This window comes from Pipistrellus kuhlii, unplaced genomic scaffold (genome assembly GCF_014108245.1).
Source record: "Pipistrellus kuhlii isolate mPipKuh1 unplaced genomic scaffold, mPipKuh1.p scaffold_m20_p_38, whole genome shotgun sequence".
Taxonomy (NCBI): Eukaryota; Metazoa; Chordata; class Mammalia; order Chiroptera; family Vespertilionidae; genus Pipistrellus; species Pipistrellus kuhlii.
The window spans coordinates 3,648,463-3,672,657 of NW_023425538.1; the positions used below are offsets into that span (position 1 = coordinate 3,648,463).

At 46.0% G+C, this 24,195-nt stretch overlaps 1 protein-coding gene and 1 non-coding gene across 9 annotated transcripts in view; both read right to left on the bottom strand.

Moving 5' to 3' along the window:
• The window catches only part of SIPA1L3 (signal induced proliferation associated 1 like 3), a 353,179-nt gene that overhangs the window by 38,350 nt on the left and 290,634 nt on the right, over positions 1–24,195 (bottom strand). For all 8 annotated transcript variants that reach the window (XM_036408270.2, XM_036408269.2, XM_036408265.2 and 5 more), the window contains 3 exons: positions 15,537–15,664; positions 10,812–10,930; positions 7,117–7,544 (listed from right to left, as the gene is read on the bottom strand). In XM_036408270.2, coding sequence (XP_036264163.1) covers positions 7,117–7,544; positions 10,812–10,930; positions 15,537–15,664 — 675 coding nt within the window. The remainder of the gene's footprint in view (positions 1–7,116; positions 7,545–10,811; positions 10,931–15,536; positions 15,665–24,195) is intronic.
• LOC118702453 lies at positions 11,765–11,871 on the bottom strand. Its single transcript, XR_004982728.1, has one exon. It is a non-coding gene; the product is annotated as a U6 spliceosomal RNA (small nuclear RNA).

Genomic DNA, 24,195 nt, shown 5'->3' on the forward strand with positions numbered 1-24,195 from the left:
TACACAAGCACATATGTGTGAGGAAGTGAGTATCCTCCCAACCTTTCTTTGTATCGATAATTAAATGGCAGCACATAGTAAGCTTGCTTTGCACTTGCCTTTGACTCTAATAATATCTTCTGGAGCTTGCTCTATTGTCAGTCTATGCAAGGCCCTCTCTCTTGAATGGCTGCAGAGGGGCCACTCTGTGACTATATCATAAACAATTTTACTCTCACTTTTACTTTCTACAGCACATATTTTCTCTACCTTGTTATCAGTAATGTCAACTTCTGTAAGCTAAAAGAACATGATTAAAGAAGGAGGGGTAAAGGGTAAATACCTTTGTCTCTGTGTTTGCTAGCCAGCTCCATCCACTGCGTCTTTAAATTTTTTTAATTGATTTTTAGAGAGAGAGAGGGGGTTGGGAGAAAGAGAGAAACATTGATGTGAGAGCAAAACATCTATCAGCTGCCTTCTGGGCACTCCCTATGGAAGGATTGAGTCAGCAACCTGAGCATGTGCCTTGATCAGGAATCAAACTGGCAACCTTTCAGTGCGTGGGATGATGCCCAACCAACCGAGACACATTGGCCAGGGCTATCCAGTGATTCTTTTGATATGGGTTTGCTCCTCTTCAGGCCCTGTGGCAGACACTAAGCATGTCATCTTAATGTCCCCTCACCCTATATATATATGAAGGCTGGTTTTACTCATTCTTTGCTTGGGGAAGGGGACCTAACACCCAACCCATGAGAGAAATCCTGATTGGTTGACGCCACTTGTCTGGGATGGGTGTGGGGTGGGCCTGTGAACTACTTCTGGCCAGTGAGATGTTGGGTGTGTGTGTGTGTGTGTGTGTTGTCTGCTGGGTGATTTCTGGGGAAGAACTCTTCACTAAAAAACAAACACACAGCCTTTGCCAGTGTGGCTCAGTTAGTTGAGCACTGTCCTGTGCATGAAGAGGTTGCTGTTTCAGGCTCAATTCCTGGTAGGAAGTGTGCAGGATGTAGCCAATTGATGTTGTACTCTCACATCAATATTTATCTCACTCTCTCCCCTCTTCCTTCCTCTCTCTCTAAAAATCAATAAACTGCCCAGCAGTAATCAGTGTGACCCAGTGGTTGAGTGTGGACCTATGAATGAGGAGATCACAGTTTGAGGCACATGCCTGGGCTGCAGGTTCAATCCCCAGTAGGGGGTGTGCAGGGGGCAGCCAATCAGTGATTCTCATCATTGATGTTTTTATATCTCCCTCTCCCTTTCTCTCTGAAATTAAAAAAAACAACACACACACACACACACACACACACACACACAAAACCCACATACATCAATAAACTATAATAAAAATAAAAACAAACAAAAAACTTGCAGAAAACAACACTTCCTCTGGACACTGTGATTCTTTGGTAGAATGGCAGCCTCTTTGAGACTGTGAAGGGAGCTAGCCTATAGTCTGATGGAGGCAGAACAAAAACAGGGCAAGATCCTGGGTCCTTGAGTCAAGAAATTACACAATCCTGGAAGCCTCCATAATTTGGGATTTCATGTTATATGAGCTAAGCGTCTTCCTTCAGTTGAGCTGGGATTTTCTGTTACTTGTAGACAAAGATATTCCCATGATTGTGCCCATCTTCACCCTTGACAAGGCTCAGGACTAGATGGTGCCTCAGCCACGGTCTCAACCAAAAACTATTCTTCTGAATATCCATGCATCTCAGTTCAGCCCCTTGAGGTGGGCACCCTTTCCCACATACCAATGGACATGAGCAGTGCCAGGTGCCCAGTGCTGGGTGGAGTTCCTCACCTGCCTAGCAATCCAGAGTAAACACATTTCCTTTCAGTAGCACCTGTGTGGACAGGTGTCCTCCCTGGGCCTTAGCTTTGACCTGAAAAACGAGGCAGCACTAAGTGGTGGATAGAACATGAGCTGTGCTGCTCACCTGACCCAGGTTCCGATCCCAGCTCCAATGGACACACTGCAACCTTTGCTTGAGTCCCTTCCCTCTGTGAGGCTCAGTTTCCTCCTCTGAGAAATGAGGCAACAACCCACCTGCCTTATGAGCTCATATGTGCAAAGTACTCGCACAGTCTGAGGACCAGGGATACGCTCCCCGAGGTGCAGTTATAAAGGGACATGGTGTGTCCAGAAGCTAAAAACATGGGCTCTGGACTTGGCACGCTCACCCCACCTTTACCCAGAGAGACTAAGTTATATCTCAGGGAAGTATTGAAGATTTTGTTGGACTACAAGGTTTTGTGGCTCTATAAGTGAGATGGAGCAGTCACACAGCTATATGGACCTGTGCAATACTCTGGTCTTGATAGGTGGCCGATGGTGGATGAGAAGCATGAAGGGCACTGTGCTCCTGCCTTCAGGAGGAAGAGCAGTGGTGGAGCAGGAGACAGTGACAGTACTGATCCCGCTGGTGTGAGCACAGCCAGGCCCTGCTCTGAGCATCTTAGAGCTGTCATTTCATTCAGTTAGCTCAGCAACCCCACAAGGCAGGAACCACCACCATCCCCATGTTTCAAGTGGGGAAACTGAAGCTCAGAGAGATCAAACAACTTTCCCCAAATTATGTAGCTGGGAGGGAATGGAGCCATGGTGGAAACACAATCTGTCTCAAGAGAACCTGATTTTAACCATCAGCCTGTACTTTCAATGACAACAGAAGTCATGATCAATATGTAGTGAGTGATCAGAAAATCTAGCAGCAGCTGATAATTTTGGACCCAGATATATCTCAGGTCCTGTGCTAAGTACTTTAATGCATAATGTTGGTTTATATACACAGACTTAGACCACAGAGCCTATCATTGCTCCCATTTATAGATGAGGAAACAGAGCCTCAGAGAAACTGATGGAAATCACATGGTCGGTTAGTGGTAGAACTGTGACCTGGACATAGCTAGAGCCTGGGAAATAACACTGCTTACCCAGATACCCTTAGGTGGGCCCCTAATGCTTAACCTTAACTCAGGACCAATCTCGCCTTCTCTCCCTAGTATGTGCCATGGCCTGAGAATCAGTCAGCCCTTACATATGGCTGGAATAACGTGCCAGTGTATTAACCATGAATGGCTTGGGAGCAGAAGTGGCAGGTCTTCAGAGAGTGGAGTCAGAAGCTATGGGGTAAAAATCTATGTGGATCCAATCAGCACTGGCTGCCTCCACCAACCACTGCCCACTCACCATCACAGCAGCCTCCTCCTGCCCACCCCCCCAACACAGCTGGAGGAGTCTGGGAATAACTGAGTGAGATCACAGTCCTCCATATGACACTGAGAAAGTCCCATCTGCCTTCAGGCTTCTGCCATTCTCCCTCCTATTCCCTCTGCTCCAGCTGCATGGAACTTGCTCCCATTCCTGCCAGAAACATTTTCACCTCAGGGCCTCTCTCCCCCAAGATCTCTTCATGGTTCCACCTTCCGAGTTGGCCTGGGTTCCTCTTCCCTAGATGGCTATGACTCTTGGAGGAAACTGGCATTTGTGACCCCAGTCTCCTGGCTAATACAGGTACGATGGCCCCAATGGATCCTAAGGCCCTCACATTACCTTTTGGGGCTCTGCCCCCAGAAGGGTATCCTGATGATTCCTGCAGCACAGCCCTGGGACGGGAGGCCACGTGCTTCCTGCCTGTCTGGGAACGCCCAGCTGTGTCAGCTCTACGTAAAGCCAGAGCCTCTGATTGCCCCTAAACAGCTCTGACAAATTACCCTGGAAACCCAGGAAGGTTTGGAGTGTGTGCTGCCTCAGGAGAGGGCAGGGGTCCAGGTGGCTGCCCGCCTGGGATCACTCAGCCCACTGTGGTGCCCACAGTAGGCGCTGGCGCCTGGCAGTGTGCCTGGAAGCCAGGCTCCCATGACGAATGTCTGGGGGAGAGTCTGTGCACTGAAATCATCAGTGGGCACAAGCTGCTACAGGCTGCAGCGCCTTCCCCAGCAGGGCTGGAGTACAAGAGGGCGTCAGTGTTTGTGGGGCTTCCCTGTTTGAACATGACAAGGCCCATTCCTTTCCTAGCAGCCCTCAAATTTTGCCTGCAAACTCATTCCTTCTACCCCCAAAATGATCTATTTGCCCTAGAGTAGCCCCGAGTGTTTTTCTCCCCAGACCTTATTGCCATCTGGCATGTTAATATTACATGGTAGCTCAGTTGTCTGCCTCACTCTTTCCAGGAGAATGTCAGCTACACAAGGAAGTTGACTTAGTTTGACTGTGTTCCCTGCTGTATCACCATTTTGGGAGTAGTGCCTGGCACAAAGTGGGTGCTTTAATGGTCAGGCCTGCCTAGTCATGCTCTCCTCTTCTCTAAGAATCTCAAGCTCCCAGTCTATAGCAGCCTCCTTACACTGGGCAGTTGGCCCTGACTCTTACACAGCTCGCTGGCACTGTCCTGGACCCTGTCTGTCTCCTTCCTTATGCCCTAGAAGTGCCACTTGTTCTATCTGCTGATCAGGCCTTCTTCCTTCTCATTCACATTTGGCCTCAGCCCCAGCATAGCACTATCTTTCAAAACATAAATCTGTCTGTACTACCCTTTCTGCTGAAAACTTCCCTTGCTGCCCTCAGATCTTAGGATCAAATCCAAACTCCTTAACGTGGCTGAAAGGGCCTTGCACGGTCTGCCCCCTGTTGACCTCCCCAAACTCAGCTGCCCCCTCAATTTCTACACTTGAGCCCAGGGGCCTGTTCAGCGACCTGATAGTACACATCCTTTTACCTCAGGATGTTTTTACATGCTACTTGCATAGGGACACCTTTTCTACACCCCAGCTTTCCTTTCTCTCTTTTAAAAAATAATTGCCAAGACAAGGCAGAGGGATGCTTTGAATACCGGTGGGCTGATTCTGGAGCCCATACTCTCACCTACCATGAAGATGTTTCTTTAAATTAACACATTTAATATTTCTGAACTTGTCAAGGCAATATCTATATTATTTTATAGAGGATCAGTGGCAACACTTTCTTTAATACTATGTATTAAAGCAAACATACATCCGTTTCAAATACATTTTACTCCTGTACCACCCAAATCACCTAGGACATTTTGGGATATGTTCCACACTAGAGCTGGTTGCCTAGGAGAAAACTTCCGGAAGCAGCTTTAATGACTAGATAAGAATGATGTGCAATTAGCATCAATTGTCTGTATGCAAATTAAAGCTTGTAACCGCAGGGCCCTCTTTCCTAGCAGGCTTCCCTCCCACATTATTGTCTTCATTTCTGGGTTCAGTAAATCCTCTCAGACACAAGGTAATTTTATACCCACCTCCTGCCTCAGCCATACTTTACTCCCCAGCGCTACTACCTTTATATCAAAGACTTTGCAACCTACAGTTACTCAGGTCACTATCACAGCCTGTGCCTAGCACAGGGGCCAGAGCACTTTGACATTTGTCTCAGTGATGATCTGGTTCTCATCTGTCTCACTCACTGGTGTGGGCTGAGGTGTCTGGTACATAAAAAATCCCTAAGAAATATTTGTGAGCAAAGTGAACGGATAAATAAATAAGTGAATGAATGAAGGAGCTGTCAAAAGTCTGTGAGTTCCAATCAAAGACTATCTGTTTAGGGAGGCAGCCTGAGATGGAGACCTGGGACCCAGCTGGGACACTTCTCTCTCCCCACCTTCCCCCTTCTCCTGGGCCCCCCGACTCAGGATCTATGCACTGAGGCAAGGGGAAGCACTGACCAACAGGCACTCTGAAATCCAAATCTGCCACAGAACCACTGTGAAGTCATGACATCACTGCAGGAGGTATCAAGCAGCATTCTAACATTTTAAAAAGATGAGACTAGATCTAAGTGCTTCATACACAGGCTAAGTATTGTTTGGGAAATTTTTGCTTCACCTTTTTAAGAATACCGACATACACATAAATCCACTGAGGGTTGTGTAAAGGAGGCCTAGGGCCGTGCCTGGGTACATATGTCCTGAGTGGAAAGAAGCTATAAGTCTCTGGCAAAGGCATCAGGAAGCCAAAGAGCTAAGGACCCCTGATGGGATCTGGGACCTGGGCTAGCTCTGCTGAGGAGTGCTCAGAGAAGAGAAGGGAGGCTGTGAGGCTGTGGCTTTAGGGATTCACTCTAGGGTCAGGTAGCTCAATAATCCTTGCCTGGAGCCATAGACCGCTGAAGGGGCCCATGGACCAGGCTGAGCCATGTGGCTGCAAAAAACCTTTTCATTTTTCTGGGAGATGGTTCATTGCTTCCGTCAGATTCTCTAAGTGTGTAGTTTGGACTCCAGGTTGTTGGTTGCCTGTTCTTTCTCATTCCCCTGCCTGTCTACCAATGGTTCTCAAAGTGTGGTCCCAGGATCTACTGGGGACTTTTAAAAAATGCATATTCTTTGGCCTTTTTGATATACTGTTTTAGGAACTCTGAGTGGGACCCAGTTTCTGTGTTGAGCAACCCTCCAGGGGATTGTCTGGGGACTACTGCATGTTACTGTGTGGCTGGAAGACTATACCCTGATCTCCCAGACTTCACCGACGCTGGGAAGGTCATGTGACACTGCTTGCTGAAGAAGGTTTGGAGAAAGCTTTTGTGTTCTCCATATAAAATGACCTATACAGATGCTACAATCTTTCCTCTGCCCTCTGCTTCCACGTTCCCCAGGGGCTCCACAGTTACCCAAAGACCAGGAAGTGGCAGCCTGAATGATAAGGATGGGGGAGCAGGAAGACTCAGGGTGCAGCCATGAGGCCCTCTCTGAGCTGCTGCATCAGCCAGGTTCTGTCCTCTTGGACTTTCCTTCAGGGCACTGTAAAACCTCTATGTGTTTAAGCTGGTGTGGATCAGATTTCCCATAACCTCCAGTCAAACACACTCCTATCAGATGCAGTCTGTGACCCCAGGAAGCATAAAAACCAGCAGAGGGAGAAGGAAAGAAACAGAGAACATCAGAGACAGATGAGACAACCAACCAGGGATTTCTCTCCCTCTATTGTGTCCTTAAAGGCTGATAGATAGGCAGCAGAGGGTGCTCCATGAGCCTCCTAATTCTGTAAGCAAACTCTTGCACAAGCTCATACATTTGTGACCATGTTTCTGGGACTGGGACCCTGCCATCAAGCCTGTGGGGGAAGTTGAATGGAGTCAGGATCCCCAGACGAGCAGCAGCGCCTTACCTGGTCTGCCTTGGTAGGTTGCGGCTGCCCCCGGTCAGGCCTGTAGGGGTGCTGGAGCCTGAGTTGTACAGCTTCGGTCGGTAGGCCTGGCTCTGGGCAGCAACCACAGGCGCAGGCGAGACCTCCCTTCGCCTGTCTGCATGGTGGGAATGCCCAGTGGTCTCGCGCCCACCCCCACAAAGGCCAATACTTCCTGGTGACTTGTGAGGCTTGGCAGGCCGAGGTGCCTTGGCCAGTGACATGCAGCTGGGGCTGGAGGTGTAGAGGGTAGTATCAATGCCGCTGTCACTGGAGCCGCCCTTGGAGAGGGGGTCTTGCTCTGGCTCCAGAGAGTCCAGGGGGTCGAACCAGCGGTCATCGCTGTGGCTGCTGGATGCGTTGCTGGACAGGGTATTGCTGCTGGAATGACTGGAGTACTGAGGCTCTCCCTGAAGGCAAGAAAAGTGTCATCTCTAGATTCTAGGACGGGGCAAACCTTCCCTCCCTGGGTCCTACTCCCCTGAGTGTGACCCCTGGAGCCATACAGCTTCCAACTCTGGTTCCCTCATTTACTGGCCATGTGACCTTGGGCAAGTACCTGAGTTTCCACATGTGTAAAATGGGTTGATACTAACTACTTCATGGGGTCGCTTGGAGGGATGACATTATGTATGCAACAAGAGCTCACAGTTCAAGCTCAACATGTCTAAAACTCAGCTCCTGGCCTTCCCTCCCGAATCTTTCTCTCCCTGTCTCAATAATGGCACTACCATCCCTTCAGCTGTCCCACCCAAGAGCCTTGGAGTCACCCTCGATCCTGCTCTTGATCTCACCCCATGCCCACTTAAACAGTAAATCTTATTGCTAGCATCTTCAAAACTGATTAGAACTCACTACTTCTTTTAGCTCCATCCATTATCTCCCACAGTGGCCTCTTCCAGGTCTCCTTGCTCCTGTCCATATCCCAGCCAACCCTTCCCATTTGTTCCCTATTTGCATCCACAAATAGTTCATGTTCCTTCCCTGTTTAGAACCTTCCTGTGATTCCATGTCATTCAGAGGAGAAGCAAGAGTCCTCACGAAAGGCCCCCGAGTGATCTGGCCCCATGTTCTGGTCTCTTACTTGATTTCCCTCTTGCTCACTTTGGGCCAGCCACTTGGGCCTCCCTGCTGCTCTTTGAGCATGGCAGGCATACATCCACTTCAGGGTCTTGGTACCTGCAGTTCCCTCTGCCTGCAATGCTCTTCCCCCAGATGTCTTCATGGATCACCCTTACTTCTCTTAGGGTTTTGGCTTAAAGGTCACCTCTTCAAATGCCATTTCTAACCTCCTTATCCTAAATCACCTTTTCCTTTAACTGTGCTTTGTTTTCCTTTTCCAGCAAGAATCAGTTCTTGGTGTTACATGATTTTTCTGCGTATTGTTTGTTGCCCCTAATGGCCTGTCTGCTTTGTGAGCACAGGGGCTCGTCTGTTTTCTTCATCACTGTGGCCCCAATGCCTGGCTTGTTGCAAGTGCTCATCAAACACTCACTGAATGAATGGATGTGAACAGACTGCCAAGTGCTCACCCAAACTATCTCCTTCTGGGCACACAGGACTACTACTACTTTCCCAGCTTCCTTTGCAGTGAGGTGTGGTCAAGGATGAAGTCCTGGCCAAGGTAATATATGTGACAGTAATTTTTGCTATTTCCATGCTTGGATTACAAAAACTTCTCAGATGAATCTCTCTCCTTCCAATTCTCTTGTTGGAAAGAGGCAGGAACCCAGCAGAGGGCTCCAAGAACCTGAGGGACAGTGGGGCCACAAGATGATGTTAGAGACCAGAACATGGGTTCCTGAATCACCATGTGGAGAGCTGCTCTGAAAACCTGAACTGCACTGTTATATGGAGGGAAATAAACTCTTTTGTGTGAAGTCACTAAGATTTGGGGACTGCCCGTCATAGCTGTTAACCTACTGCCACAGACTGAATGTTAACCTACTCCCCCCAAATTCCTATGCAGAATCCTAATCCCCAGTGTGATGGTATTTAGAGGTAGTACCTTTGGGAGGTGATTAGGTCATGCGGGTGAAACTCTCATGAATAGAATTTTTAAATCCTTATCTATATATATTTACCTATTTATTTCTATATATATTTATATTCCTCATGAACAAGATTATAAAATCCATATGGATATTTATGTCCTTATACAAGGAACCCCAGAGAACTCCATCACACATTCCACCACATGGGGTGAGAAGGCTGCCTATGAACTAGGAAATGGGTCCTCACCAGACACTAAATCTGCCTGCACCTTGATCTTGGACTTCCCACCCCTCCAGAACTATGAGAAATAAATATCTGCCCTAGCTGGTTTGGCTCAGTGGCTAGAGCATCGGCCTGCTAACTGTAGGGTCCCAGGTGTGATTCCGGTCAAGGGCACATGCCTGGGTTGTGAGTTTGATTCCCCTTGGGGGTCGTGCAGGAGGCCACTGATCAATGATTCTCTTTCATTATTGATGTTTCTCTCTTTCTCCCTCTCTCTTCCTCTCTGAATTCAATAATATACTAAAAAAAGAAAAAGAAAAAAGAAATATCTATTAATATAAGCTAACCTAATATATGGCATTTTTGTTACAGAGCCTGAGCTGATGAAGATATTTATCATGATGTAATAAATAATGAGGAAAGTAGGGCTTGAGAAGCTGAAGTCATTAAAAAAATATATATACATAAATATATATATATATATATATATATATATATATATATATATATATATATATATATATTTACATATTTATTGATTTCGGAGAGGAAGGGAGAGGGAGAAATAGAAACATCAATGATGCCAAAGCCTGTTTGGCTCAGCGGTAGAGCGTCAGTCTGCAGACTGAAGGGTCCCAGGTTCGATTCCGGTCAAGGACATGTACATTGGTTGCGGGCACATCCCCAGTAGGGCGTGTGCAGGAGGCAGCTGGTCAATGTTTCTCTCTCATCGATGTTTCTAGCTCTCTATCTCTCCCCCTTCCTTTCTGTAAAAATATCAATAAAATATATATATATAAAAAGAGCCGAGACCAGTTTGGCTCAATGGATGGAGCGTCGGCTTGGGGACTGAAAGGTCCCGGGTTTGATTCCGGTCAAGGGCATGTACCTTGGTTGCGGGCGCGTCCCCGGTGGGGGGTGTGCAGGAGGCAGCTGGTCGATGACTCTCTCTCATCGATGTTTCTGGCTCTCTGTCTCTCTCCCTTCCTCTCTGTACAAAATCAATAAAAAAAAAATATTAAAATATATATATATAAAAAGAAAGAAACATCAATGATGATAATCATTGACCAGCTGCCTCCTGTATGACCCCCAATGGGGATTGAGCCTGCAACCCAGGCACATGCTCTTGACCAGAATCAAATCTGGGACCCTTTAGTCTACAGGCTGATGCTCTAGCCAGTGAGCCAAACCAGCTAGAGCTGAAGTGATTTGCTCTGGATAACATAGTTGGTGAGAGCTGGAACCAAGAAGTGCACCTGGCTGGTTCTGACTCTAGTGTTTAGCCCCTCTGCTCGAGTGAAAGTTGGCAAAGGTAGAGAATGTGCTCACATGTGGAGCTGAGAGGCCCAGGCAGGTGAAGCTGCCTGGCCCATAGCAGTCATGGCAAGCTGAACAACCAATTAGCCAATTCCTACAGCCCTTACTCCCCAAGGTGAGGCGGTGGGGCCCAGACTCACTTTGGAATGCCTGTTGGGGGAATCTTTGCCTGCTGCATCCTGCCTGGAGGCGTGCTTGCTCCCACTGGTTCCAGCCAGGGCTGAGAGCCGGGCCTGGGCGGGCACATGCCACAAAGGTTCTGCAGGAAGACAGGAGACACATCAGTGGTTAGAGGTGACTCAGGTCCTGGCCTGAGTCCATCCAAAGAATCTGGCCCTAAATATGGTTTGTGATGGAGCCACATCCCTGCCAGCTTGTCTGTTCAGTGCACATAAGCCCATGACCCCATCAATGTACATCTTGTGGGACTCTGGAAGCAGGCATGTGGAGCAGCCAGGGCTGAGGGGACTGGGCACTGCCATATTCGAGGGTGGGAAAGTTAATTAGCATATTCCCTCCTTATTGGCTATGGGTGCTGCCATCTTTGTGATGGTGTGAGGGTCAATTTGAATATTTCCTCTTTATTAGAAAGGATTACCTGCTTGCATACTTTACCCAGTTTTTCATGGAATTGACTATTTTTTATCTTGTTGGTGTATAGGATTCTTTACACACACACACACACACACACACACACACACACACACACACACAAAGTAGCAATCTTTTGTTGGTTAAATAAACATAATTTCTTTTTGTTTAATGAAAATGGGATAATAATAAACACTGTCCTACAAGTTGATTTTCACTTTACAATATACTTATATTTTGAACAAGTGCAGGATTGTCTGGGACAGAATTATACAAGTGAGATTGCTGGTTCAAATGTGGAACAGATTTGAAATTGTGATGGCTGGTGTGGGTAAAAATTAGTCTAAATTCCTAAAACCAGTGAGCATGAATTGAACATCTGGCCTTAAAAACAAACAAACAAACAAACAAACAAACAAAACCAAACCAACCACCAAAACACCAAAAACAACCAAGGGAGGACTAGTTATCTATTAATCTTTTATTTTATTTATTTATTTTTAAAAATATGGAACGCTTCACGAATTTGAGTGTCATCCTTGCGCAGGGGCCATGCTAATCTTCTCTGTATCGTTCCAATTTTAGTATATGTGCTGCCGAAGCGAGCACTAATATCTATTAATCTTTTAAATGCTCTGGGGAAGGTGGGCCTGTCGAGGATCACTGCGAGAGCAGCCTGTCTGACACAGTCGAGGTATCACTGCCTGTGTGGCTTTCACGTGGGAACCATGGATATAAGAGAGCAGGGAGGATGGCCATCTGCTCTGCCTCTGGAGATGATTATCTTCTTTGGAGCACCCCACACCCCTAGAAGGTGCTGGTCTCCTGGGAGGCAGCCAGCCCATGCCGGGAAATCACATTTCTACAGAGCCAAGCCTGGGGCTGTCACACCCAGTCTTAGCTACCACCTAGGACACTGACAATGCACATATTTCTGCCTCTGCCCTAGACTCTCCCCTGACTTCAGACTGGTATATATGGCTGGTCACCTCCCACTGAACATGGTCAAAGCCAGCTCCTTATCTTCTTCCAAACCTGAATCTCTCAGTCTCTCCTGCTCAGTCAATGGGTACTCTATCCTCAGGCCAAAAACCTGGTATCACCCTTGATTCCTTTCTCTCTTACTCACATAGAGGAATCAGTAAATTCTATCAACTTTACCTTCAAAATGAGAAAAATAAATTAAAAACCCACAAAAACACCAAAAAAAAAAAATTTTACCTTCAAATGACCATGTACAGAATCCACCCATCTTTCCCCCTCCACGATCCCCACTATGTAGCAAAAGAGACCTTCTGACCACCTCAGGCAGATCCCATCCTATCTGTGCACCATACTGTCTTGCCCTGTTACCTCCTATCAGGTCTCTATATGGGCCTTCTACTGTTCCTCCAACACCAGAGTCATGCTAGCTCAGGGTTGTCAACTAGCTCTTCCCTCCTCTGGAATGTTCTCCCCGCTGTCTCCTTTGACTGATTTGCTCAGAGATTCTCCCAAATACCACCAATTTCAGCACTATTAGTTCCCCCTGATACTCAGCATTATAGGTAAGTACTTATCACTGTCCATCTTTCCCAGCAGATTGTCAGGGTATATGACTGGTTGGCTCACACTGTATCCCTGGTGCTCAGCCTGGTGTACTGTTAGTGAAGGGTCAGGTTCCTTCCCCTACCTGGCTGCCTCAGTGTCCCTGGCTTTGCCCTAGGCTGGCCCTGAGCCTGGGCCCTTCACTGATTCTCTGAACTGGCCCCCAATGATCTGACTCTCATGCTTCACCTTTCACATGCTGAAACCATGGCCATGCATGCATGAACTTGGGGTAGCTGGTGATCCTTGGGACACCTTCCCAACCTGTGTGCTCTGAGGCTTGAGAAATGACCACATTCTGTGGGTGAGGAACTGTGGAGTGAGGAAGCGTTCTAGAACCCGACAGACCTTGGTTCAAATTTTAACGCTGACACTTATCAGCAGGAACCTCGGCCAAGTGACCACCTTTCTGTGTCTCATCTTCCTCATTTCTAATGGGGCGGTAAAAGTGCCCATTATAGCCCTAGCTGGTTTGGCTCAATGGATAGAGTGTCAGTCTGCGGACTGAAGGGTCCTGGGTTCTGGTCCAGGGCACATGCCTGGGTTGTGGGCTCGAACCCCAGTAGGCAGCCAGTCAATGATTCTCTCTCACCACTGATTTTTCTATCTTTCTCCCTCTCCCTTCCTCTTTGAAATCAATAAAAATATATTTTAAGAAAAGTGCCCCATTCTATTGTGTTCCTGATGTGATTAAATAGGAGGAAATGTGGAGTATGAACATATAATATGCATACAATAAGCACACAAAACCCTGTTGCTCTTACTAAGATTATCATCATCTGCTTAGGGGTAGGCAAATCCTGTCTACCATGGTGCCTGACTCCTCCCAACCTGAACTACCTTTTTTTTCTGGATTTTGAATACATCCCAGACTTCATGATGCTTGCCCTGATTTTTGGGGGAAGGTCTAGGGGAGCAGGAGAAGGTGTCAGTTTTTATAACAAGGTCCCAAGGAAGTGACCAGGGACCCGAGCTCTAGGAGACAGAAGAAAGGAGACCTAAGAATAATGGTGAGTTTCTGTAACACTTTATTTGGGTCCCATGGTGAATGCTGGAAAAATTTCCTCCTCGTTTATACTTTAGTGTAATGAGATCACCAAGTAACACTTTTCTTCTGAGCTGGGCAGGGGTGGAAAAAAAAAGAGATGCAAATCTGTTTGTCTTGGAGCCAAGGTCACAGACTTGCAAGCAGGGACAGGCAGGACCAAGGGTGTCTACAGGCCCCGGAGAGCAACCTACTTGCCTGTGTCCATCTGTTTTTCTGGTTTAAGGGCACCATGGGGCTGGGATGCCAAGGACTTCCCTAGGTCACCAGTCCTGAGCTATGCATCCTCTTCCATACCCTATAATGCTTGGGGAAGATGGTAGTGTGCTGACATGGTCATCCTGAGCTTCCTGGAAATTCTGGAAGATCCCCTAAGCTGACATCCCCTAAGATCCCCATCCTCTTCCCCTCCAATGTCTGATAATTTCACCCCCCCCCCCCTTTAGAATCTGCCCATTCATCTAGTGGTTCTCAGACTTCAAAGGGGCAATAGTTTGTTATGAAAAATTATGCTGAAAATATTCATCTTAGTGTATGCATCCATGATGATCATTACATATAGGAGAATAAACAGCTGAGAAGATGCTTAGTCTCTTTAGGCACCAGAAAAATGCAAATTAAAACCACGATGTGCTGCTACTACTACACAGCTGAAATGAAAAGGTTGGTGAGGACATGGAGCAACTACAACTCTTAGATGTCATAGGAGGGTGTGTGAAATGGCTTGTCACTTTGGGAAAAGGTTTGGCAATCTCTTATAAAGTTAAACATATGACCCAGCGATTCCACTCCCAGGTATATACCCTGCAAATGTGTGAGCCTGTGCTCATCAAAAGACAGACACAGTGCTCATCTTCAGCTGCACCAGTCTAAGCAGTGCCAAACTGGAAACCACTCAAATGACCATGAGCATTAGAATGGAGTAGTCAGTGGTGGGTCATTCAGATATGGAATGGGAACTACTCAGAAACTGTGTTGCTACATACAATCACATGGCCACCTTTCACCAACATAATATTGAATAACAGAAGCCAGACTCATGCATTCATTCAGCATGAGTTCTACATTCTGTATACATGAAATTCAAAACTAGGTAAGACGAAGTTGGGCTGTGAGAAGCAGGACGGGGTGGCCTGTGCAGGGTGTTGACTGGGAGGGGCCTGGGCCATGTTCTTGCTCTGGGAGTGGAACATGGCATGCTTGCTTTGAGATATGTCATCACACTGGACACTCATGATCTGGGCCCTTTTCTCATAATAGTGAAGAATATAAAACAGGAGGGTCTGTGCAATGAAAAGCCTCAGAACCCAGTGGGCTCTGCTTCCCAAGCACCACTTTCAAGTCCTTTTCATCTCTTTCCTCTGGAGTTGCCACCTTCAAGTCACACAACTGAACTTGAATCTTGACTGACAATGTTGGCAAGACACCCTTCTGATGCCCTGTCTGGGTGGAGAAGGATCTGCTCAATGGTCCCCAGTGCTCTGCTGGGCGACCTCTCTAACCTATGTGTGGCCCCCTCACAGCTTTCCTATGTGCTTTATCCATCTGCCAGGAGGAGGGGTGTCACCCGTCAAGCTGTGTGAGTAGAGATCCTGTAGGGTGATGAGGGAGGAAACAGGTGGCCAAGAGAAGCCTTCCCTACCTGGCTTCTGGCGCTCCATCGTGCTCTCTTGGCTGGTCAGTCCACCTGAGGAGGAGTCCCCGCTGGATGTTCCATCATGGCCAAAGTGGGGATCAAACGACAGCAGTGGGTGTGGGGTGGCTGCATACCTGCAGGGGAGAGGAGTCAAGTGCAGGGTGAAGGGCTGGTGTGTCAAAACCATCTGAGAGCTAGTCTCCAGTGGGTTTTAAGCACAGGAAAGCCCAAGTGGAGGGAGACTAGATGAGGCTAAAGGTGCTGCAACCTGATGGAGGAGGCCAAGGAGCTGCTGGTGGCAGGGAGTGCTGGGCAAGGAAGGGTTCTCCAGGGAGGAGGAGCAGAAGCCACTTAGGCGATGACCCTACCACAGGCTTTTCAGGGGTCCCGTTTTTTGGCTGTAAAATGGGACCCGTCTTGGGCTCCCTCCCTCTGGTGGGGAAAAGCAGGATAAGGCAGTCTATGTGTACACACAGGAGCCCTGAAGCCAGCAGGTTGGGGTTTAAACCTCACCACTGCCTCTTGCCCAGCCAGGCAGTCAATTTTTCAACTTGGAGCTTCAGTTTGCCTAGTTGTCAAGAGATGATCACAACAGCCTCTTTCTTGTGGGACTGAATGACATCCTGTATGCCAGCACTTAGCCTGAGGCTGACACACGACCCAGGGTGAGCTGGGACAAGTGGCCTTCGGACTCTGTGGAGGAAGGCACTGTGGGAGAAGCTGTGGACTCAGGTCTCAGAATGAGGCCCTTACTAGCAGCATATCTCATCAGTTTCAGTTTTCCCATTTGAAAAAAGGGATATTATTTTCTATCACACTGGGTGTGGAACAGGTAAAATAGAGTTATCTCCTAGTCAAAGATTCTCCTGGAGGCTGGCTCTGCACACCCGCAGGCCATGGCTGAGACATGACAGAAGTCTCACCGTGGGCCTCAATCCCAGTGGCATTCTCTATGCCCTGGAGTGAATCCAATGAACACACCGCCTGATGTCCATGCCACCACACATCAGAGTCCGTCATGAAGGAAACCAGCCTTGCCTGGGGTTGGTTCAGGACAGGCAAATGACACAATTTTGGCCACTGAGATGGGAGAGGGTGTGAGTTATTAAAACTCCCACAAAATATTCTGGCTCTCCACCTGGCAAGTCCTAGCCCCTTTAGACTGGCCGGGTGGGCTGTGTGACTAGATCTCATTGATGAGTTGTGAGGGAAATGACTAGGAGGTGGTGGTGCCTGTGTCCTTAGAGGTATTCTGCCAACTGACAGTGGGGCTGAAGTGTGGGTGTGAAACAAACCTTGACTGATATAAGTTACCGAGAGTTTCGATGTCTGTTACTCAGCATAACCTGACTGAAATGGCGCAAGTCCACTGGGGCATGGGAGAGAGCTTCTGAGAAAAGTCTCTTGCTCTTAAGAGAAATGACGAGGCAAGATGGCCTCTCTTCTTCATCCAGGCATTGCTGGGTCCAGATATAATACCATGAGTCTGTGTTGCCCTTTCACGACAGCCTGAAGATGGATGAGGCCAATGCTGAGGGCGGAAAAGAGGAGGCGGAGAAACTAGGCCCTCAATAATGCTGTCACAATACCTGATTAAGCCTCACTGAAGCCTGTTCTGCCTCTGAGCCTCCTTTTCTGTGAGATAACAAATGTTTGAACTGGACAAATTTTAGTCATTTGCACCCCCATGAACACAGGCCTTTACTCTGGGAGTTACTGAGCCTCTATGTATCAAGTGGATGTTGACATTCCCCATTTGGCTGCTTGTGTCTATACTTGCAGATTGGAAGGGTGATAAACTGGGACCTCCAACATTCCAAACAGAAGTTAGCTTCTCCAGGGTCGTCTTGCCAGCCACAAAGCCAGGGTTGCCTCTTCAAAGACAACTCCAAACCCCTAGGTATTAACATTGCCAGGGTAGCAGAGTGGTGGTTCAGCAGTGCACTGGATTTTCTGAAAACTCAACTCTACTCACCTCCCCAGAGTGTACATATTATCCCTGCCCTCCTAGACCTTGACTAATGCCTCCAGGAAAGGAAGAGAGAGCCCAAACAATAAAATGCATTAGCAATCTTCACCTTATGGGGTGACCTGGTAAAATGTGGCTCCACCACAGCTGGAAATTGAAGTATGGACATATTTATTCTATTTTTTTTCCAAAATGTTTTATCATATCATATCCTGAGCACTAAAGGAAAACATCAGCAGTGGCTGGGGTCCATGAGAGTAAAGTGGAAGTTATGAGTGGCAGACATGAAGGCAGCTCCCCCCATATCTATTTTCTGCTTCTGCCCTGCTAACAGAATCCCAACCATATTTGGGGCAGCAATAGCTAACAGACTACATTTCCCAGACTCTCTTGCAGTTCTGGCCAATGAGTTAAAAGTGCTACATGTGACTCTCAGGAAATCTCTTGGAGGTGTTTTGTGGGTGCCATTGCCTCATCATCTCCTACGGCTGAAGCTCCAGCAGCCACTTTAAGACCAACAGGCAATAGACCAAAGATGGCAGAGCATTGGTGAAGAGGAGCCTGGGACTCTGACAATGTGGGAGAAAGAAAGAAACCATTTCATCTGAATATCTGCTTTCTATATTTATGCAGCTAAACCTAAACTTTAGTGGGACATACAGTCAAACCTCTGTTCTCAAACATGTCCCATATCTAACAATTTGGTTCTTGACCAAGTTATTCACTAAAAACATGTCTCCCTTTTCTAATACAACTTCAGTTCTCAACCTGATAACTCTTCATGCTGATACTTCAGCATGACAAAAATGCCTCTCATGCTACATCTCAGGAAATTGGGCTGTGAATATTTTCATGTTTTTTTTTCTTCTTTTGCTGCTGGTGAAATATACAATTAGCACAATTTTAAAACATAAAGAGGCCATGAGTATGCTGATGTTGCTGAGGATATGAAAGTCCTCACAAAACAATAATCACAGATATTAAAGAGGTAGAAAAACTGTTGTTGATTTAAATAAAAGAAAAGCAGTTTACCAGTGGTGACAGCATTTTGGAGGCAGTGATAGGTGAAAAAGGGGTCTGGAACATATTAATTCAATTGGTATTATTCTTAATGGGAAAAATGATTTGGCTTTCGAACAAATCGCTTCTCAAACAGCCTTCTGGAATGAATTACATTTAAGAACTGAGGTTCCCCTGTATTTACTATGCTTCATCTCTCAGCTACTGTCCTCAATCAAGACAACCTGTACTTTGTCCATTCACATAACAATCCCAGTGCAAACTGACTGACCCATGCTGACCATTCTCTGGGGTGCTAAATAAGTCCCATTCAGGGCCATTCTATTACTGCCATGTCTGGTCAAGTTGAATGCAGGACATTTCAGCATCTCACCATGCACAGCTCTGGGCAAAAATCCTTTGAACAAGAGATCAAATATATCTTTAATATCTTCTGAGAAAATATAATTGGAAATCACTTTAAAATTAATGGGCTTGAAGTTTTTGTAGAGAGCCGTCAGAGAAGGCACATGGACATTCTTTTAATTCTTATCAGCTGAGCCCAAGGGCACTGGCAGAATCCTGTTATCAGTACTGATTTCTTAATCCATGTGCTTGGAATGAGGAACAAATAGGACCTTGACTCACCCAAGTATTTGATATGCTAAATCTTGTACCAAAAAATAAGGAGCTTACCCAGATTTTGATGAATAGGATCTGGGCACACCCAAAACTCCTTTTGACCTTAAACTCCCCTTTGGAAGCCAACAAATATGCTGTGTTGTCTGTGGTGAGTGTGACTGTCTCTCTATCAGAGAGATGGCACCCACCTAGCTCCCAGCTTTATGAATCTATTTCTGCCTCTTGTCTCTTTCTTTCTCTAATTTTTTAATCCCTAGCTCCTCCCCTCAGGAACCTGTCATTTTTTTCGTGCGGGACGCAGAAAAAAAAGAAACACCACAGGTTTTAGTGAGGAACTAACTAGCTGCAGTTTCAAGCATCTCCAGGCACAAACTAGACAGACTGACTGCCCCTGGGAAAGCCAAGGTGGGTGTTGCCTTAAGATCAGCAGGGTTGGGCTACTGGGATATTGGAACAGAGCTTCCCACTTGGCCACAGAGGAGAGGAACAAGAAAGACATGAAGATTGCAGGGTAGGGGACAAGTGAAGGCATATGCTGGGAGGCTGGGGGAGGTCAAGCAGGGGGGAAAAGGAGACATATGTACTACTATTTGTAAAACTTCAAACAAACAAACAAACAAACAAACAAACAAAAAACGGAAAAAAGAAAAAAAGAAAGACATGAATGTGAGAAGAGCTTCTCCTAGGTGGAAGGCTCCACTGCTATCCATCTCCTACCCTGACTAATGGGACAATGGAAGGGTAGGGCAGACAATGTAGCCACTATTGGCTGCCACTCCAACAGCCAGCCATCTTCATCTTTGTCCTTGCTGGTGGAGCCCAGATTCTGCTCTGGTGGCCCTCAATAATGCTGCCATGTGGTTTGAGCACATCATGACAGTTTAAGACAGTCACACTGGTCCAATGGGACCTTGCCAGGGATTAATTCAGGAGTGGGCACTCGTGTAAACAAAGAGAAGCGTTCCCTCTTCTTCTGCAGGGCACTGGTTTTGCTGGGGGCCACAGTAGCTGACGTGGGTCATGAATGGAGCTGGTCTTTAAGGACCTCATTGAAGAACTAGCCAGCCCTAAACCCACCTTAACTCTGGACTTATTATGTGATGATAAAGCCCATCAATGCTTCCTGCCTTCTCGAGTTAGGTTTTCTGTCACTTGCAGTCAAATGCCTCTTAATAACATGTACCATTCTTTATGGAGCTGAAGGAGAAAAACAGGAAATAAACAAAAGCTAACCAGGTGGTGTGATGAGCAAAAGTCTAGGGCCCAGTCCAGCCCTGCCGGCTTGCAGAGCTGGGCATACAATTCTGCCTTTCAATGCTCTGAACTGAGTGGGTGGGTTGTTATTCTTGCACAGGAGGGGAGCAAACTCCTGAGGACAGGAACAGCATCTGCCAGTCTCTGTACTCCAGCTGCCAGTATAGGAACCACGCTCAGCAGGAACAGTCATCACCCTCATGGAGCACTTACTATGTATCAGGCCCCTTTCCAAGTGCTGTAAAGGGTGGCCATCCTTCAATATTCTTAACACTGCTCAGAGACAGACTTTTTTTTTTTTTTTTTTTTTTTTTTTTTTTTTTTTTTTTTTTTTTTTTTTTTTTTTAAATATATTTTATTGATTTTTACAGAGATGAAGGGAGAGAGAGAGCTAGAAACGTCGATGAGAGAAACATCGACCAGCTGCCTCTTGCACATCCCCTACTGGGGATGTGCCCTCAACCAATGTATATGCCCCTGACCAGAATCGAACCCGGGACCTTTCAGTCCACAGACCGACGCTCTACCACTGAGCCAAAGCGGTTTCGGCGAGACAGACGTTTTAACTGTGAGCAAATGGAGGTGTAGAGAGGGAAAGTCACTTGCTCACACTCACTTGGCAGGCAGGAGTAGGCCAATTTGCCATCTTGTCTTTTGGTAAATCTAAGATGGGCCACAAGATAGGTTGTGTCTATGAGGACCTTTGCCTTCCTAAAAGTAGCAACCTGCTGGAGAAGACAGCATGAGACAGAGGAGTCCCAAGGGAGGAATGTCTGGTGCTGGGCTGGAATGTCTGGCTCAGGACACAGGCTCCAGGATATCACATGGCAACTATGCAGTAGGAAAAGAGGAAAGGAGATGAGGCCAGAAGCCACTGGGGCACCCTGACCTGCTCTCAGCCTCTTACTGCAGGCTGGTGACAGCCTGTGAAAGACACTTCTGGGGGTTTCAGAGATGAGGTGTGATAAGAACGTTTGGCAAAACTTGAAGTCCAACTGCTGATAGAGATAAACATGCTGAGATAATGGGCCACAAGGAAGGCTCCACTGGAGCACTGGAAAGAGAAGGGTAGGGTGAGAAGAGCTTGAGCCCAAAGAAAAGGTATTAGTTTCCTACTTGTCAATGCCAGAGAGCCTAGTACACAAAATCACAGCCATTAAGTATCACAGTGGGGCAGTGACGCCCACAGGAACCATGCAAGTCGCCTTAATTTTTTTTTGTCCTCACATGAGGATATTTTTTCCATTGATTTTTAGAGAGGGGGAAAAAGGAAGTAAGAGAGGGAGGGAGAAAGAGAAACATCAATGTGAGAGAGACACATAAATTGGTTGCCTCTATGTACTCTGACCAGGGCTAGGGATCAAACCTGCAACTCAGGTATGTGCCCCTGACTGGTAATTGAACCTAAGACTCTTTGGAATATAGGCCAATGTCCTATCCACCAAGCCACACTGGCCAGAGAGATGTTGCCTTAATTTGGAGACCGAGCTCAGTGTTCTTTGGTAGGAAGCAGAGTCTGGAGTCAGGGCCAGCAGTCTGGAATCACATAGACCCAAGTTCCTGTCCTGGTTCAGCAACTCCCAGAAGAGTGACCTTGACTAAGTGCATTCATCTCACTGAACCCCAGTTTCCCTTCTGTAAAATTATATACTTCAACTATCCAGCTGTGGAGCTGAGGTCATACACATAGATCAATGGGACTGACTAGAGAACCCAGAAAGAAACCCATGCAGATGTGACCAATTAATTTCCCTTTCCAATGAATTTTTGCTTTAAGGGACAAAAGCAATAATAGATCCTTTGCAATAGATGGTGGGACAAACTGGACATCTGTAGGCAAATAAAAGGAACTTCAGCCTAAACCTCTCACCTCTTACAAAAATTAACTCAAAATGGATCATAGATTTAAATGTAAACTATAAAACTTCTGGAAAAATAAACATAAAAATATCTTCAGGATCCAGATCTAGGCAAGTAATTCTTATACTTTATACCAAAAGTATAATCCATAAAAGAAAAAAAATCATAGTTTGGACCTCATCAAAATTAAAACTTTAGTTCTGCAAAAGACCCTGTTAAGATGAAAAGATAAACTAAAGCCTGGGAGGAAATACAATATTTGCAAATCACATATCTGACAAAGGACTTGTGTCTAGATTATGGAAAGAATCTCCCACATTGAAAGAGCATCAAATTCAATTAGAAAATGGGCAAAAGACATTTCACTGAAGAGATATAATTGGCAAATAAGTAATGAAAGGGTGTTCAATATCGTTAACCATTAGAGAAATGCAAATTAAAGCCACAGTGAGATATCATTATGCACCTATTGGGATGGTTAAAACAAAAACCAGTGATGAGACCAAACAGTGTTGAGGAGGAGGAGAAACGGAGCAGTTCTACCCTGCCAGGGGGATGTAAAATAGTACAGCCACTCTGGAAAATAGTTTGGCAGTTCCTTTTAAAACTAAAAATGGACACACCACACAATAACGCAACTGTATTTTTTTCTTTTCTTGTTTTTTGTTTCAAATTTTTTAATTATAATATAAAGTGCTGTGATGAGCATCTCTATACATACATTTTTGTCCAATTAGTTCTTTTTTTTAAATAAATCTTTATTGTTCATATTATTACAAATGTTCATTTTTTCCCCCTCCTTTGCTTTCCTCCACCAGGTTCCCACCCCATCCTCTGCCCTTTTCCCACCCCCCATTGTCCTCATCCATAGGTGCAGTTTTTGTTCAGGTTCTTCCCTCATCCCCCACTCCCCTTTTCCCTGAGAATCATCAGTCCACTCCCCTTCCATACTTCTGATTCTATTATATTCACTAGTTAATATTGTTCATCAGGTTTTTTAATTCCCTTGGCTTTTAGTTTCACTTGTTGATAGTTACATATTTGTTGATCATAATTTTTATCTATATCTTCTTCCTCTTCCTAAAGAACCCCTTTCAGCAAATCATATAATTCTGGTTTGGCAGTGATGAATTCCTTTAGCTTTTTTTATTTTATTTGTGAAGCTCTTTATCTGGCCTTCGATTCTGAGTGATAGCTTTGCTGGGTAGAGTATTTTTGGCTGTAGGTTCTTGCTATTCATCACCTTGAATATTTCTTGCCATTCCCATCTAGCCTGCATGGTTTCTGTTGAGAAATCAGCTGACAATCATATGGGTGCTCCTTTATAGGTAACTACCTGCTTTGCTCTTGCTGTTTTTAATATTCTCTCTTTGTCTTTTGCTCTTGGAATTTTAATTATGATGTGTCTTGGTGTGGTCCTCTTTGGATTCCTTTTGTTTGGGGTTCTGTGCGCTTCCTGGACTTGTAAGTCTATTTCTTTCCCCAGGTGGGGGAAATTTTCTGTCACTATTTCTTCCAGTATTCTTTCGGTATCTTGCTCTCTCTCTTCTTCTGGGACCCCCATAATTCTGATGTTGGTTCATTTGAAATTGTCCCAGAGGTTTCTTACACTATCTTCAACTTTCTGGATTCTCTTATCTTCTTGCTTCTGTGCAGGAGTGTCCTCTGGTTCTTTGTGTTCCAAATCTTTGACTTGATTCTTGCGATCTTCCATTCTGTTTTTAGGACTCTGTAAAATATTTTTATTTCAGACAATGTATTTTTTATTTCTAGTTGATCCCTTTTCATATCCTCATAGGTCTCGTTTATTTTATCGGCCTTTTCTAGGAAATTCTTGAAAAACCTTATGAGTGTGGTTTTGAACTCTATATCCAGTCGCTTCTTGTCCTCCATTTCTTTTGTTTGTGATCTGTTTCCTTGTCTCGGCATTTTCACAGCTTC